This window comes from Nerophis lumbriciformis, linkage group LG23 (genome assembly GCF_033978685.3).
Source record: "Nerophis lumbriciformis linkage group LG23, RoL_Nlum_v2.1, whole genome shotgun sequence".
In the NCBI taxonomy this organism is placed as follows: Eukaryota; Metazoa; Chordata; class Actinopteri; order Syngnathiformes; family Syngnathidae; genus Nerophis; species Nerophis lumbriciformis.
The window spans coordinates 18,917,007-18,935,348 of record NC_084570.2 but is presented as its reverse complement, the minus strand read 5'-3'; the positions used below and the strand labels follow the sequence as shown (position 1 = coordinate 18,935,348).

The following is an 18,342-nucleotide window of genomic DNA, read 5'->3' as shown; positions in this document are numbered from 1 at the left end:
TATAAGTTCAAGTTTCTTGTAATTATTATGGCTTTTTTTTTAACCAATAGCTTACTCAACCCTGTGGTTAAATATGTATTAGTTTACTGCGTGTTTGCGTCATCTGGTTAATTTTATTGCTCAATGTTCCGGAACTGGCAAGAATGAGACCGATGCCGGAAATGCGGCACTCATACGTCAAAATAAAATATCATCAAGCGTCAAAACGAAACACAATTAAAAGTAAACTATTTACACGGGTAAAAAATAACGCATTTGTTTGTTATATGAAGATAATCCAGTGTTTAATGACCATGTCGTTTAAATACCTCGAAAAAATGGCGGTATTAGACGTGTATTTTGAAATATTGAGACGGAAGTGGAAAACTTTGAACGCGCTTGAGTCTTGCCAAGATTACTAGCAACAACGAAGCGAGTGTTGTGTGGACTGCAGCCATTACTGTCAGCGGCCGTTTACTTTGTACTCGTTTGAGAGATTGTTAGAAACTCTGTTATTCACTGTCTGAAGTCATCAAGACAGGGTTTTACGTTTCTTGGCCGGCTTGCTATTCACAGAATGGACCCAGCGAGCCGATACCAAGTGGTAAGTATCAACACTGTACGGCAGTTGGCCTACCTTACAAGTCACAGCTAACTAACAATGTCCTGTCTACCATTTTACTTTTTAATACAATTACTTGTTATATTTGTTATGGTTGCCTCCATTCGAAAGTCGGTAAGTTTCTTGAATTTTATTAGGCAAACTCACGACGACGTCTCATGTACTTCCGCATATGCTAAGCTAACGTTAGCAACTATTTGCGTCACTAGCATTATCACTGTTTTATGCCGAACGTATGTAAAATGTGAACATATTATTATAAAGAATATCGAATGCCATACGCTTACAATCAAAACAAATAAAATGTTGTTCAAATTGGTATCAGCAAAACCGACTGGGTATTTACTTTGTATCGGATCGATACCAACATTTCCAGTATCGCCCTAGACATGTCACTGTAAAGGGCAAAGATTATTGAGCAATGCTCCCAGGTTTATCAAAATGCAGCAAAGGCACGACCTGAAACATAAACAGCAACGGTGCACGGTTGATATGTGACATTAATGGTGTATTTTTAACAAACATAGTAATATATTTACTAATTTCTCTTCAACAAAACAGATACTTGCACATTTCGAGCACTTCCGGCAAGCTCACGTGATGTTTTTAGGTATATGTTTTCTCAGGCGTAGGCTTGTAACTATGCTGCGAGGGTTTGTTATGTAATAATGGATGCACTTTCATTCATAAGCAAATGTAGTCTCAGTGCATCTGATTGTCCGTCTGTAGGTGATTAGTCGTCCCTCGTTTATCATTTGTCAATCTAAAATATCAAAAGTTGCATATTACTTACACTTAAAAAGTCTCCATGGTGGAAGCATATTAAATAGTGTCCAGTAGTGATGGGTTGATGAGGCGTCATGAAGCGTTTCGACACATTGCAAAACTGTATTGATACTGTGTCGATAGTGTGTCACTAAATACTGACATCTGCTGGACATTAAAAATCCCTACAGGCAACCTATGGACCGACTCAACTGACACTGATTTTATGATCTAGTATATACAATAATATAAACCAAGTCATTGTATTTCATTTAGGATTATTTCATAACTTCATTTAAATAAAAATATATTTTTTATATTTTTTAGATGCAGTCAATAAATAATGTGAACATGTATTATAACATGGAAATCTAAGAGAACGTGTTGTGAATGAGGATGCTTGTGGACTGGGAAATTATTATTATATTTTTTTAAACATTTTTATTAAAAAAAAACAGTTTTTCCAACGTATTCAATTTTAGACGCTTTCTCTTCTTAGTTATTATTTCTCCGGCTGTAGAAAAGACCCGCTCACAGGACACAGAGGAGGCGTCAGTGCGACACAGTTCGCGTATCAGTCTCGTGACCAAAACAGCTCATGATCGGTCACGTGACTTTCTAAAAGCGGTACGCGCACCGACACAGGGTTTTGCTCTAAGAGCTCGACGCATGCGCCGATGCATCGGTGTTGCCGGACCCATCACTAGTGTCCAGTAACTAACGTGTCCGCATCATTCCCTAAATCATGAGCTTAACTTGATCAGTGTTGGTGCTAGGAATTTTCAATATGGGGAACCCCATCAAGTCATAAAAATGGGGTGCCACAGTACATTTCTGGGGTCCCACTTTTTTGTAACCATTTTGAAAACAAATGATAAATGTATTTATTATTCTGTTGTATCTCGCTGTCATAAAGGTTACGGGGCAGCATGGCGTAGTGGGTAGAGCAACCGTACCAGAAACCTGAGGGTTGCAGGTTCGCTCCCCGCCTCTTACCATCCAAAAATCGCTGCCGTTGTGTCCTTGGGCGGGACACTTCACCCTTTGCCCCCGGTGCCACTCACACCGGTGAATTGAATGATGAATGATAGGTGGTGGTCGGAGGGGCCGTTGGCGCAAATTGCAGCCACGCTTCCGTCAGTCTACCCCAGGGCAGCTGTGGCTATGAAAGTAGCTTACCACCACCAGGTGTGAATGAATGATGGGTTCTACATGTAAAGCGACTTTGGGTACTTAGAAAAGCGCTATATAAATCCCAGTTAAGTAAGTAAGTTAATTCATCAAAAAAGATAACACAAAAGAAAACACATTTTTATGCATATGTTAATTTATTCAGTTATAAACATTCATTCACTTTCTTCTTTCCTCCATGGATCTAAACTTAACCGCTGCCGGTATTTTTTTCAATATTTTTTATTTAATAAGCTGTAGATGTGGGCAGCACGGTGGTAGAGGGGTTAGTGCATCTGCCTCACAATACGAAGGTCCTGAGTAGTCTTGGGTTCAATCCCGGGCTCAGGATCTTTCTGTGTGGAGTTTGCATGTTCTCCCCGTGACTGCGTGGGTTCCCTCCGGGTACTCCGGCTTCCTCCCACCTCCAAAGACATGCACCTGGGGATAGGTTGATTGGCAACACTAAATTGGCCCTAATGTGTGGATGTGAGTGTGAATGTTGTCTGTCTATCTGTGTTGGCACTGCGATGAGTTGGCGACTTGTCCAGGGTGTACCCCGCCTTCCGCCCCAATTGTAGCTGAGATAGGCTCCAGCGGCCCCCGCGACCTCAAAGGGAATAAGCGGTAGAAAATGGATGGATGGAAGTTGTAGGTGTATTTATTTCAGTATAAAAGTGTAAAACGTTCTTTGCTTCAGTCATGAAATGATGATAATGGTGTGCCAGGGCATACAAGCATCTGACAAATGTAATTGATTATTCTCACCTATATGTAGATCATCAGTCCTTTAAAAACTGCCACATCTACACTTTAATGGCAAATAATGCCAACAAACTTTGAATTTTGCAAGTTAGTTTCAATGTCATTTAATACAGTGGCACTCAAAGCCTCTAGCATTTCATTTCTGGCTTCGTGATGGCTATAGGCTGTGTGTTCCCCTTTAAGAATGGCGGTATGTGGGGTGAGTGACTGTGTAAGTGAGTGGGCAAGTTAGGAGAGGGAGCGCTAGCATGTTCAGAAGTGTTACTAGCATGGTGGATGTCCACTTTGCTTTGTGGAAAACATCAATAAAGAGTTGTAACAAATCGACGGCCTCGTCATTCCGACCAAACAGCGGAACTGTAGGGACCCACTGCCAGGTAAAGTGGAGGGTGTTACCCCCGACAATACATCGGCCCTGGAGGGAACGTCTCCCCTGTGCTCTTCGACCACGGTCTGGGAGCCGACAGGCAAGATGTAACATGATGTTGGTGAGGCTGGATCGTTGAAAATCAGTGCACCCGGTCGTAAAGGTGTTCTTTTTCTTAGCCCGTTTACATGGCGTGCAAAACATCTTACCATCTTCATAAGTGAGCCATTTGCTGAAAAGTGGCTTCGCTTCTTGGGTTTATTGCTCGCCATGACGGGAACAATAACACGTGGGAGTCCTAATACCGGAAATGCAGTATTTGTGATTGATAAAACTTTCGGCGAATCAAAATTTAAGAAATTCTACCGGAAAGTTCATTACTTTGAAGTCGACCAATAAAAACGCAATAAACGGGGAAAGTAATTTGACTCACCAAATATTAAAAAAAAACAGTTTTAACACAGAGAAAGCAGGGTCAGTAAAAAAATAAAATTTCGTCCCTAGGGATGCGCGGACTTCTGAAAATGCGCGTCCTTTCTGATTTCATGTGTGTAAACAGACACAACAAGTGCGTTAATGCCAACACTGTTAATAATAATAATAATAATAAATGTTATTTATAAGGCGCCTTTCTGGGCACTCAAGGACACCGATGTGTGTTGATGAATTATTGTGGCCACTGGGTGTGTCTAAAAAAACCCCATTATTACTCCACTCCCAACTTAAAGGCGGCATAATCAATTAGAGATATAGCAATCCGAGTAAACTGTTACCGTCAAATTGTTTCCCTTGTGGAGAAGAGTATTCTTTCGATCTTGAGTTAATTTGCGTATTTTCTTACTAAATACATTAAACTTTCCAGTTTGACAGAATAAAAATACATGTACTGCAAGCAAATTCATATCTTTGAAACTTGATCTTTGGCCATGTCCACATGGAGAGTTTCAAAAACACATATTTGGGGTTAAAACGATCTCCAGCCACACATGTGTAGTTTCACCAGCTGTCATGCACACTTTGTCCAATCAGAAGCCTGGAAAAAGCAGCAATACTGACTTGGTGGCATTACACCTTTTGTTAATATAATGTTTATTTTGATACACTAGATGTACAATGAAATGTACATTATCTTTAAAACCAGCATGCACTTACACAGAGTCCTGAGAACATTGTGAATCTTCTTTTTTTTTTTTGTGTGTGTGTGTTAAAAGCGCGACACCAGACACTCCTAGAATAAAAACATGTTTAGCAACATGGTGATATATTACATGTGCAGTGAAGTGTACATTATTTCTAACATCAGCATGCACTAATGAGCCGAGAAAACCTTTTTGCATATGTTTAAGTGCCTAAAGTGCATGCTGCAAAACTCGTGGAATTATAAAGCATTTATTCATAGATAGTGATATCTTACATGTGCAATGAAGTGTATATTGTCTTAAACATCAGTACACACTAACAAGGAGAATGTGACATGTTTTTTTGTTGTTGTACGGTCGCTTTTTACGCGCGTGCTTGGTTGCCCCTGGTTCAACACAAAAATGAAGCAAAACACGCAAGTTAACTTCATGATCTGTCGTTAAATAAGGACTAAAAACATGAGATAATGTTGCATCTTTCTTATGACACAAAGCACAAAGTCAATGTTGAGTGAAAATAGCAGCATATTTATGTTCAAACATACAGTACGTCCTCTTATTTGGTTTAAAGGCAGCAAGGCAGTGTTGTTGAGCTTTGGTAACGACAGTGCACAACTGTGTCATCATCAGAGGAGTACAAGTCTCTGTTTGTGCCATGTGCACGCATACGCTAAGCGGAGCGCTTTGGAACTCTACACTTGGGCCAGCGTTTGCAAAAGCCTGCGTTTTTAAGGACAAGAGTATGCAGATGAGGCCTAAATTCAGATATAAATATGCGTTTATTAAGTATCCGTGTTCGTGTGGACAAGGCCTAATATTGCATCCCAAACATTTTTTTGGTTAAAATCAAAATAAGTACTTAAATATCGTCTTGACTCATGATTTTAAAGCAAGTTATCCATCAAATTGTACACTGTAAAATGGTTTGTCTTGGAAGACGTTTCGCAGCTCATCCGAATAGGCTTCATCAGTTCGTGCTCATAGACTTAGATTAGTCAGATCTATTTCAGTGGCTGGTGCCAAAACCCCAAAAATGTATACTCCTAGCCTGGGCAAGGATGGTTTCGCCCTCTCTACCCGGATGAGTGGCAAAACGTCTTCTAAGACAAACTAAACAGTCCAGTTGCGATCGATTGAATGCCCTGAGATGACCTGGATGAATGAGAACCTTCACAGACATGCACTGTAAAATTATAAGAAAAAACTGGTAGCTCAGTCACCAAATTTTACCGTAAATAAAAACAAAACTGTGTTATTGTTTTTCCATTTACCATAAAACATACATACATTTTACAGCAAAAACTGTGGTACCGTTTTTCCAATTTAATTTATATGCTGTAAACAAACATACATTTTACAGTGAAATTTTGGCACCGGAGATGTCAGGTTTTTTTTTTACTGTAAAATCTACCGTTTTTATTACAATGTACATAAAAAACAATTAATAAATAATTGCAATTATTGGACACGCTAACAACCAATTACGTAACAGTATTCACTGAGCAATCAATCAATCAATCAATCAATGTTTAGTTATATAGCCCTAAATCACAAGTGTCTCAAAGGGCTGCACAAGCCACAACGACATCCTCGGTACAGAGCCCACATAAGGGCAAGGAAAAACTCACCCCAGTGGGACGTCGATGTGAATGACTATGAAAAACCTTGGAGAGGACCGCATATGTGGGTCACCCATCCCCCCCTCTAGGGGAGACCGAATGCAATGGATGTCGAGTGGGTCTGACATAATATTGTGAGAGTCCAGTCCATAGTTGATCCAACATAATAGTAAGAGTCCAGTCCATAGTGGGGTCAGCAGGAAGCCATACCGAGCGGAGACGGGTCAGCAGCGCAGAGATGTTCACAACCGATACACAGGCGAGCGGTCCACCCCGGCCGACTCTGGACAGCCAGCACTTCATCCATGCCCACCGGACATGTGTGTCTCCCCCTCCACAAGGGATAGGGGGGAGCAGAGGAGAAAGGAAAAGAAACGGCAGATCAACTGGTTTAAAAAAGGGGGCTATTTAAAGGCTAGAGTATACAAATTAGTTTTAAGATGGGACTTAAATGCTTCTACTGAGGTAGCATCTCTAACTGTTACCGGGAGGGCATTCCAGAGTACTGGAGCCTGAATAGAAAACGCTCTATAGCCCGCAGACTTTTTTTGGGCTCTGGGAATCACTAATAAGCCAGAGTTCTTTGAACGCAGATTTCTTGCCGGGACATATGGTACAATACAATCGGCAAGATAGGATGGAGTTAGACCGTGTAGTATTTTATACGTAAGTAGTAAAACCTTAAAGTCACATCTTAAGTACACAGGAAGTCAGTGCAGGTGAGCCAGTATAGGCGTAATATGATCAAACTTTCTTGTTCTTGTCAAAAGTCTAGCAGCCACATTTTGTACCAACTGTAATCTTTTAATGCTAGACATAGGGAGACCCGAAAATAATACGTTACAGTAATCGAGACGAGACGTAACGAACGCATGAATAATGATCTCAGCGTCGCTAGTGGATAAAATAGAACACATTTTAGCGATATTACGGAGATGAAAGAAGGCCGTTTCAGTAACACTCTTAATGTGTGACTCAAACGAGAGAGTTGGGTCGAAGATAATACCCAGATTCTTTACCGAGTCGCCTTGTGTAATTGTTTGGTTGTCAAATGTTAAGGTGGTATTATTTAATAAATGTTGGTGTCTAGCAGGACCGATAATCAGCATTTCCGTTTTCTTGGCGTTGAGTTGCAAGAAGTTAGAGGACATCCATTGTTTAATTTCATTCAGACACGCCTCCAGCTGACTACAATCCGGCGTTTTGGTCAGCTTTAGGGGCATGTAGAGTTGGGTGTCATCAGCATAACGGTGAAAGCTACCACTGTATTTGCGTATGATGTCGCCTAGCGGCAGCATGTAATAACTAAGAGTACAGGGCCAAGAACCGAACCCTGAGGAACTCCGCACGTTACCTTAACATAGTCCGAGGTCACATTATTATAGGAGACGCACTGCATCCTGTCAGTAAGATAATAGTTACACCACGACAAGGCTAAGTCTGACATACCAATACGTGTTTTGATACGCTCTAATAAAATATTATGATCGACGGTATCGAAAGCAGCGCTAAGATCAAGAAGCAGCAACATAGATGACTCATCAGAATACATTGTTAGCAGTAGATCATTAGTCATTTTTGCGAGGGCTGTCTCCGGAGAGTGATTTGCCCTGAAACCGGATTGAAAAGGTTCACAGAGATTGTTAGACACTAAGTGTTCATTTAGCTGCTGTGCAACAATTTTTTCAAGGATTTTCGAAATAAACGGAAGGTGGGACACCGGCCGGTAGTTTACCATGAGGTCAGGATCAAGGTTATGTCTTTTGAGCAGAGGATGAATAACCGCTTTCTTGAATGCTAGGGGAACAGTGCCAGAGGAAAGTGATACGTTTATAATATTTAGCACTGATGGACCTAATAATACAAAAAGCTCCTTGATAAGTTTCCCAGGAAGTGGGTCAAGTAAACATGTTGTGGGAGGTATCGACTACCAAGAGTTTGGTTGCACCGTCTGCTGTGGATTCACTGCATGGAGGGAAGAGAAACATGTAATAATAATATCTTGATATATCAACTCAATAACAGAAACTTGTCTTTTGTTTGATTGGTTTTAAATGCGGACATCCTGACACTTCCAATGTGTCCGTTTTAATTAGTTGCTTCCTCAACTGTGTAGTGTTCAATAGTTTAAACACTACCACCATATAGCCTGCAACTACCTTGAAATCTACTTTAATTATTGTATTACCTTAGCTGCACTCATCCTACCTGGTGACGAGACACTCTTTCCACTGATAAATAGCACCCTTGGTAAGTTGGAAATTGTTTTACTGTATTTTTGGCAGGCTTTAGGTCATAAAAGATATCAATAATTATTGATATCAATCAATACAAAAAATGTACATCGTGATAGTTTTCAGCCACATCGCCCAACCTAGGATGTAGTGTAAAACAAAATACACAAATATTGGATTATTTTGTCAAAATACTCTTAGTCATCTTCAGATGGGACATTCAACAGGTTCTTGGATTGGGTCTGACCAGGAGACGGTAGGCGTTATAGGTAGGGATGATGTTTGATAAGAAATTTTCGAGCCTATTATCGAATCCTCTTATCGAACCGATTCCTTATCTATTCTCTTATCGAGTACAGATAGGTTGTTGTATGTGGAAAAAAAACACAATATTTGGTTTAACAAAAGCTCACTTTAATTATATAAGAAAAAAATAACATCTAATAAATAAATAAATATTGACTGTTACCCCCCTAAAAAATAAAATAAAATAAATAAATATTGACTGTTGTTACCCAAGGTATATTAAGTGGGATTTTTAAGAAAAACAAATATATACAGTAACACAAAAACAACCTGTCTCTGTGATCACTATAGGTGTATAAATAATACTATAGTGTTAAATAAAATCAGTCCCTTGGGCACAAAAGTGAAAATAATACAGCTCTCCAAAAAGTGCACTTCTGCTGCTATTTGACATAACTGTTTGTTATGATGCTTTGACATTTTTTGCACTTTATTTCTTTATTGAAAGAAAATTCTAAGAAGAGAAAAGTTGTTTGCAAATGTGGTTACAATGCTAAAAAATGAAAAGTTAAAGCTCAAAAAATGAATACACTTTATTGAGTTAACATTATTTCTTTATAGAGGGAAAGATGTGATGTTATGAGCTAGGAATATAACAACTACACTACCCAGCATGCAGCGGGAGTGACGAGCATGTGCGGTAGCCCCGAAAAGTGTTGTCATGTCACCACCCGGCAGGTAAGAATGAGGTTATGAGCACGCTGTGAAAGTAAACGTCAAGAACTCAGCCAACACGCCTCGTCTGCATTATTTATAATTAGACAGACAACACATATACAGTGTGATTTTGTTTTGTTTACAAGGAAAGAAAAACAAAAGTTAAAAAAGGGAGATGTCATATATGTATGTGCTGCGGTTGCTTTAAGAATGTTGCGACAGCTGCCGTAAAGGAGGTGCGTTGCTAGCCTGGTTGCTATGTTTCCGGTTGGTCGTAAAAGTGTTCGTCATGTGTTTGTACCCTGCTCAAATCTCTCAGTAAAGTTATTCATTGGATTATACCTTTTTGTTTTGAACTTTATTACACTTTGGAGCGCTTTTTCCGGTCCATTGTTTTTCCTGCTTTCGCTATCTGCGCCTAATGACTGAGCTACGTGACGTCATTTCTTGTGATGTCTCACGGGGCAATTCTGGTCGGGACGGGATTGGTCCCAGGGATTCGAATAAAGAACCAACTCTTTTTCTTTACTATAGTGGTCTCGATAACGGGTACCGGTTCTCAAAAAGGGATTAGAGTCCGAGGACTCGGTTCTTTTCTTATCGAACAACCGGGAAAACCGGTTTCGAGTATCATCCCTAGTTATAGGTGACCAATCAGAAATAAATGTGTTTTAGTCTGCTTTAGCGTTTTGGTAGACTGTGAAGATACACCAACACAGAAGTCATCAGATTATTCATGCAGATGTATTATTTTGTTCATAGCAAGGCTGATGTTATCTTGCTTTACTTTGGTTGCTCGTCACTTGTACATTAAGTCTCATACAAGAAAGGCAAATTACTTTAGTCTGAGTTTCTTTTGAAGATAAATGGCCGTGCATCGCTGCCTTTGTGTCCCTACGATATACAACCAGTGCCAGAGCTTAACGACACCCTTAAGGATTGCGTTTTCATACTAACCCTCTTGTCTTCTCTTCCAGCTGCACAATGAAGACGACTCCTCCGAGACGTCTGTCAGCGAGCAGCCGTCGTGCTCAGCAACACAAGCCGGAACGTCACAGGGCCAAAACCCGGCACAGAGCAGCGTGCCGCCCACCACTCCACCAAATGAGGTTCTAGAAACGGGGGGTGCAGATGCGCCGCCGCCTCCTTACGCCTCCATTGAACTGGGTGCGACCGCAGCAGCTCCCGGTGTGTATCGAACAAACTGCCCTGTGCACCACTTTTTCGTTGAACATGTAAAAATAGCACGTCTTGTGGTTTAAATTCCTCTCGACTGTTTGTAGGTTTTGGCCGCACAATGATCTGAGTAGCCTAACCGTGCCTCCTGTTATTTTTCCACAGAAACCAGTTTCCAAAGTGACTTCCCAGTACCGCCGCCCTACAGCGTGGCCACCTCACTGCCCACGTATGACGAGGCAGAAAAGGCCAAAGCTGCCGCCATGGCCACTTCCACTGTGGAGGTGATGTCACGGGTGAGGAGACACACTGCCATGCATCGATTCTTACTGCTAATGCACATGTGCTTTTAACAAGAACTGCACTTTTTTATATTTGTTTTGTTTTTTTAATGATTATTTCTGCACGTATCACCAACAGGATGATGAATTCCTTCCCAGAGATGATTTCAGCGACACGGATCAGCTGAGAGTTGGGAATGATGGAATCTTTATGCTGGCCTTTTTCAGTAAGTCAAAGACTGCACCTGAACAGTAACAACAAACCAGATTTTACTCTAGTCTATTCAGTTTTTGACTCAATTTCACAACATTATAGTCAAACTAAAATTGCAGTAAATGTAGTCTTAAAATACAAAAGATAAGGCATCTTTAACCAATAGGGCTGTGAATCTTTGGGCACCACACGATTCGATTCTTGGGGGTAACTATTCGATTCAAAACGATTCTCGATTCAAAATTTATTATTTTTAAGAACATTGGGTGTCAGTTTATGATTAACTACATTTCTCCATAAAATACATTACAGCTATGATACATTTCTATATTTCTGAAAAATAAATATGGTTTTGTTTAATAAAATTCTGACCAAACATTTAATAAAGTCAAATACAAATAAGGCAGCAAGAGAAGTATCCCACACTTCTCTTTTCGAAAGTAAATCTGTACAGCAGATATAGGCATGTACATTAACAATATGATAAAAAAAAAAATTCCTGTCAAGTCTACGCAGGGAATTTTGGGGATGTAGTTTACTTACCACACCAACCAGGTTTTCATTTTATAGCGTCACACGTTACGGCACTATTGTGATAATTTTGTTACAGAAATACAGTTGTATTTATAATGCCGTTTCACCCCTACCTTGTAATAGTTACTACTGGATGTGAGTGGTTCTTTAACCTGATTCTAAACACTCCCTTTCTTCGTCCTAAACTCTCTTCACTGTATTTTGTGTCCCTCTAGTGGCCTTCCTGTTCAACTGGATCGGATTCTGTCTGTCCTTCTGTTTGACCAACACCATCGCAGGACGTTACGGTGCCATCTGTGGCTTTGGCCTCTCCCTCATCAAGTGGATTCTCATTGTCAGGGTGTGTGCATGTCTGGAGTGTAATGCGTGTACAAAAGTGTAAATAACATGATTATTTGTCTTTTCAGTTCTCCGACTATTTCACCGGCTACTTCAATGGCCAGTACTGGCTCTGGTGGATCTTCCTGCTGCTTGGTGAGTTCTGCTAATTTACTTTGTTTCACTATTTAAGTATTTTTTGTCATATCTTTTTCACACCTTTTTTAGGATACAATTGTTATTCTAGTATTTTAGTCATCCTGCTGTGTTGAAATATACATTTGACACTGTATTGCACTATTTGTATTTTGTTTTATGTACAGCACTTTGGTCAACTGGAGTCATTTTAAATGTGCTGTATAAATGACTAAACTACAATTTAAACTTGGATAAATATTCTATACATTTTTGGCACAGATGCACCGATCAGTGTCGAACAAATTTTGATTAAGGCCTTTTAATGCCGATCACAAACATCGATCCCCTCTGATTGCCACTGTATTTATTTTTAGTCCCCCGGCTGACAAGTGGCTAGCAGTTAATTATGTCTCCATACACAATGTAGAGCCACTCCCTAAGTTCATAATAATCACCTTTTGTTACGGCAAATAAACTGAATTTATTAGTATCTTAAGTAACATTATCACCGGAGGACGAGGCTAAACTTGTTACACACCGGGAGCAAGCCAGGAGCAGGCATGCTAATAGTTAGGCTATCCGCTAAGCTAGCGTTAAACAACACAATGAAATAAGTGCTTAGTAAAGTTTAAGAAGTGTAGATGCAAGTGCGTTGCAGCACAAAGTAAGGAGTTATTAACAGGAAATTAACAATTGGATTAATAAGAGTCGAGAGTAGTGGTTCTCAAACATTTTCTATCAAATACCCCCTCAGAAAACACTTGGCTCTCCAAGTACCACAATGTCAACCAAAATTAAAATACAGTAGCGTCGTAGGCCAAAGTATTCATTAAAAACAACGTAGGGGTATATAAGTATATTTAATTTATTTGGCCACACAGTTTGAACAGTAACAATGTCTTTGAATATAGAAAAAATAAAGCACTGTACTTAAATAATGAATCAAATATTTGGTGTACCACTAGATAGAGCCTGCGCACCACTAGTGTTACGTGTACCACAGTTTGAGAATCGAAGGTCGAGAGCAGGGGTGCCAAACGTATGGCCCGTGGGCCGTATCAGGCCCGCAAACAGGTTTAATTCGGTGATGAGTTTGCTCAGTATAAAAATGAGCTGCATTTTTTTTAACCAATAAAACTGCTGTTCTAAATTTGTCCACTGAATCTCACAATAGCAATTCAAGTGTAACCCACATCACACATGACACTGTTTAAAGATGACGTGTCAGCTGACTTTATGCGCTCTCTGGAATGGCTGGCGCTACTCTAATCCGCGCAGGTGCAAGCAATCAGCTGCTTCTGTTGTGGCTGGCCACAGACTGATGCAGTATCAAGACACAATACCTTCTTTAATTGTAAATTATCCACTCAACGGATAAAATAATGAAACGGAAAGATGCAAAGACTTAAGTCAACATGACCATCATCTTTGTACTTTGGGAGTGCTGCACGTAACTCTTATTGGTTGACTGCAATGCGCACCCTTTTTTTTTTTTTCATGTATATATTCATTTCACACCATATTCATTGCACTTCTACATTTTTTATATTTTTATATATTTGCACATTGTTTTTCTAGCATGCACACATCACACTGTATGGAATGGCCTCAATCTCGTTACCTTGCGTAATGACAATAAAGCTGATTCTGAACTCCATTGTAAAAAATGTGTTTCTACATTTGTTGTTTATTCTGTTTTATTTTATGCTTAAATCTAGCATGTTCACTTTGATTAGGTTTGTAGTTATGTTACCTTGATTTTGTCTATGGTGTCATTTTAAAAATAGTTTTGTTTATATTGTTATTGTAATATTTCAATGATGATAAATTAATGTGTTGTGGCAGTTGCGGATGCCACCAATGCGGCGGTACAAGGAAACACTCGATAGCTTTTCCAAACGCGTCTTTAATGAACTGCCAACATGAGAATGCTAAACAGGAAGTGCTTAAAGTGTAATGGTTTTGTAAATATACTGAGACAAAGTCTTAGTTCATTGTGTTCTTCATAGTGTTTATTGAAACTGCACAATTTTTTCTTCAGAATTTGTTTCTCTACTTTTGGGCAAAGTAAACAAAGAAAACAATCTGAAGTTGTCTTTATTTTTAAGTTATTATGCTATGATTTTACCAGCCCGGCCCACGTGGGAATAGATTGTCCTCCATTCAGCCCCTGAGCTAAAATGAGTCTGACACCCCTGGTTTAGAGAGATATAACTAAATAGGATAATGATAAAATAATTAAACAACTGTTGGTTGTGTCAGCATTGTTATAGTCAGTACACAACACGTAATGGGAAGGCGGATCAATGAAAAAACTTGGTTGTGTGGATACAAAAGTATCAGTATGTGATTGATATAGAGTCGATATTTTTAATTTCTCAAAAATAATTTTTCAGTTTTTTTTGTCAATGTTTACAAACTTGGGGAAAAAATCCCTGGACACAAGGACTTTGAGGGGAAAACAATTTAAGGAAAAAAAATAAAAATAATAGTAGATAGAATTTTTTACTTTTGTTTAGTTATTTGTTATTTGTTGTTTAGTTAGTTCAACTGTGGAACAGCTTGGATGATTCCTTAAAATGTTCCAGTTCTATTCACACATTTAAAAAACACTTTAAGACCAATGTCTTGAAAAAAATATATCACTCTTGAATCAACACTGTAGTTAATACTATGATCAATGTTAATTAAAAACCAAATGTGGGATATAAATAATAATGGAAGTATAATTGTTTGTATACAGTATATAATTGGTCCAAAGGTTTAACACGTGTACAAGGATATTTCACATGCCTTTACTGTGTATATAATTGAACGGTGTTTATGTTGTGTGTAATGTGTATTTATAATATGTTGTGCAAAGGACATTTCATAATTTTCGGAAGTTCATCTTGTACTTGACATTGTTTATAGAGTTAGGTGCAATAAGTGTTCAACTTCAGTCTAAACCCTTTCAGTCTGCAACATTTTCATTTTCAATCTATGAATGTACATCTGTTTCTTTATTTTGTTGACCATTGACCGAAGAATAATAATAAACTAATTGTATACTATTAACTTTATTTTGATCCAACAGTTGTAACAAAGGATAATAAGAAACTAGTTTAAATATTATGTTGATATTCTCAATAGCACTCCCAATAAATACATTGAAAAAAATTACAGTTAAAACATGTGATTGGTATCAGCCGATATCACTCATAGATGAGTTCAATCGGCAGCATAAACCCCGAATCAAAACATCACTCATTTTTGCGGACCGAAAACCTTTCCTGCTCATCTTTTGCAGGTCTGCTGCTGTTCTTCAGAGGTTTTGTCAACTACCTAAAGGTCCGCAACATGTCCGAAAATATGGCCACCTCGCACAGGACGCGCCTCTTCTTCCTGTACTAACAAGGTACAAGAAAACGCGACGTGCACATTCCGAATCAGTCAGTAGACCTCAACTCCGTTTGTGATTCTCAACAGTGTTCGCCGTGCCGTTCCCCATCACCCCCCGCCCTCAAATAACCTGCCAGGACATTGTTGCAGTGAAGAGAGGAGAAAGAAGGGCAGTAAGAGTAAATGTAGAGAGAGAAGTGTATTTAAAATGCATGGCAAATACTAGATCTAGATGTAGGTTTAGAGTTGTGCCGATAAGCCAATATCAACCAGGATCAAGTCTTACTCCAACCAGGGTGTTGACCCCCCCTTACATCATTCATAATGTCTTATATTTCACTTAAATTGACTTTTATAAGTACATATTAGACCAGGTCACATATTGTATGATGGCTCGCCACACAGGACTGAGTATGTATCTTCTTTTAGGCAACAGCCAGTTGAATTGGAACGAGATCCAAAGAGTGAACAAAAAGCATTTTAGCACATCTGAGCCAAACTGTCAAGTTTTCATTTCCGGATGTTTCTGTTTTATGCAGACATTTATATCGGAGAAAGGCTGCACTTGTTTTAAAAAGGAATCAAATAGAAACGTAACCATCAGCTCAGGCCATAGTCCTTAAAATAAAGTGTTGAGCTGCTCAAAGAGGTCCCGTTTAGATATGGTCAAAATGCAGCATTTTTATAGCACTATGCAACGCAATTACTTAACAATCATAATTCTGGATTATGAAGTCCTGTGATGAGGATTGAGATCCAATGCAAACGTTGGGCAATACAATGAAACGAAACAACGTGACCGGCCATGCAATACTGCAGATATTTCTCTGCGGTTTTCTAACTATATTTAAATTTCCTTCACTTCTTTCAATGGAAGTGTTCCGTGTTGATGGGAGCATCTTGAGTGACATTAACTGGTGATATTTGCTAGCCTGTTGGAGAGTGGCGGCGAAGCGTCGTTTAGGGTGCACAAGCCGTGCGAGTTGAGTCCGACTGGACAAAGCGAACCCGTCAACCTGGAAATAAGATGTAAATACCAGCTTAATACCAATTCATGATATTTGCACTTTGGACTTCTGTACAGTATAATTTGTGAATCTGCTTAACTTGATGTGGTAGCGAGGTTTAAAAAACAAAAACAAAAAAAACAGCCTTCCATGTTTTTGGACTGGAATTCTTAATCATGCGAAATATTGTGCTGTTTTTTTTTCTCATTTTCTTTGCACTTTTTGCTTTTCATGTTGATTTTTGTCTTCTCTCGTCTCTGAATTATGACCGTTTAAGGTATTTCCAAACTTTATTCTTTCCCCCCACCCAGCCTTTTTCAGCCATATCCAAACTTGCTGCATGATTTAAGTGCTTGAATGAGTAGCAAGGATATCAGGAGCCCATGGTTTATTTACAAAGCCATGAACCAGTGCAAAGAACAAACATATTGAATTACTTTGGAAAATAATGTTACGGTTATTTACTGTTAACTGGAATTAATTGATGTGTTGAAAAATGCCAATAAAAAAAGCAACATGTACTTTAAGGTTTTATTTTTTTTGGCCTTCTTAAGTTATTAGCATTAAAGGCAATTATTACTGTCACAAAAGATGTTGGACAACAAAATGGTGAAAAAATGGATGCTCTGGTTGTTGATTTTGAACCCGTAGATATAAGTAGATACGTAAGCGACGTGCCTACTGTTAAATAAATCATAACTTGCTTATTGGTTTTCATGCCATTTACTTTATTCAAGTAAAACATGTACAATAATAAAAAACAAATATATATTTTAAAATTTCTAAGCAAAATAGAATAAACATCACATTATTGAACATTGAGATGTTAACAGTCCTAAATTGGTGAGGTAAACAAATAAAGAATATACAAATAATAATATGGCACAGTTGCAAATGCAAGCTTATTTAGTTACGGCAATGTAACCATGATATGTCACCCGAATGCGAGGCTAAGTTGCACCGCTTCCAATTTGAATATTGAACAATGTGGATGGATAAGTTCAATGTTTTAGTGTATTTATTATTTGAGGTTATCTGTAGATATTTATGTGAACTGTTTATTAAAAAAAAAAAAAGATAAATCCCTTTTCTGTATTTTGGGAAAAAAAATGTTAAGTAGAGAACGACAGTTGCTGACTCGTGGCGCATTGCATTTTTTGACATTTTTTAAATTATTTAACTGTCATCAGATACGGAAATAAAACCTTACAAAATATGCTACATTGTGTAATACGAGACTTGCATGTGTGCAATAGGCTTGTTTTTACTATTGTTTACATGATACTTCTTTATAGTATGTAACATTATCTTCCATGTATTTCCAGCATACTTAGACTTATAAACTCTAATTTTATTATCTACCAGCTTGGAATTTAAACGAAACGTACTAGTATTCTCGTTCTGCAGTACATCTTTGATGTAAATGGTTTGAATGGCAATGATAAATCTGAATCTGATGCACAAATATCTAGCATTGTGCGCAATTCCTTCTAACAAGCTACTGTACTGAACATCCATACAAAAAGTTATGTCTTGATCATGAATGTCAGAAATGTGGAATTCAAAAGTCACTTCTTAAACTATGCATAGTCTGTTTTGAACGCCTTAGAAAGTCTTTGATTTTAAGCAATAATGCTCACCAAACCTCCCCAAATTGTAGTAGTGTGTTA

The 18,342-nt window shown here is 38.6% G+C and overlaps 1 protein-coding gene across 1 annotated transcript; it reads left to right on the top strand.

Annotated features, from left to right (window-relative positions):
- Positions 1–372: 372 nt before the first annotated feature.
- On the top strand, positions 373–17,193 carry ndfip2 (Nedd4 family interacting protein 2). The gene is made up of 8 exons (XM_061984993.1): positions 373–583; positions 10,601–10,811; positions 10,965–11,095; positions 11,220–11,307; positions 12,044–12,168; positions 12,236–12,302; positions 15,574–15,681; positions 15,753–17,193. The coding sequence occupies exons 1-7, from the start codon at positions 557–559 to the stop codon at positions 15,675–15,677; spliced, it is 753 nt and encodes a 250-aa protein (XP_061840977.1). The 5' UTR covers positions 373–556; the 3' UTR covers positions 15,678–15,681; positions 15,753–17,193.
- The last annotated feature ends 1,149 nt before the right edge of the window (positions 17,194–18,342 follow it).

Excerpts from the sequence above, each read along its gene's own strand:
- ndfip2 (XM_061984993.1), top strand. The coding sequence starts at position 557 with ATGGACCCAGCGAGCCGATACCAAGTG. Across the intron at positions 584-10,600 it reads CAGCGAGCCGATACCAAGTG|CTGCACAATGAAGACGACTC; the intron begins GTAAGTATCAAC and ends CTTCTCTTCCAG. Across the intron at positions 10,812-10,964 it reads TGCGACCGCAGCAGCTCCCG|AAACCAGTTTCCAAAGTGAC; the intron begins GTGTGTATCGAA and ends ATTTTTCCACAG.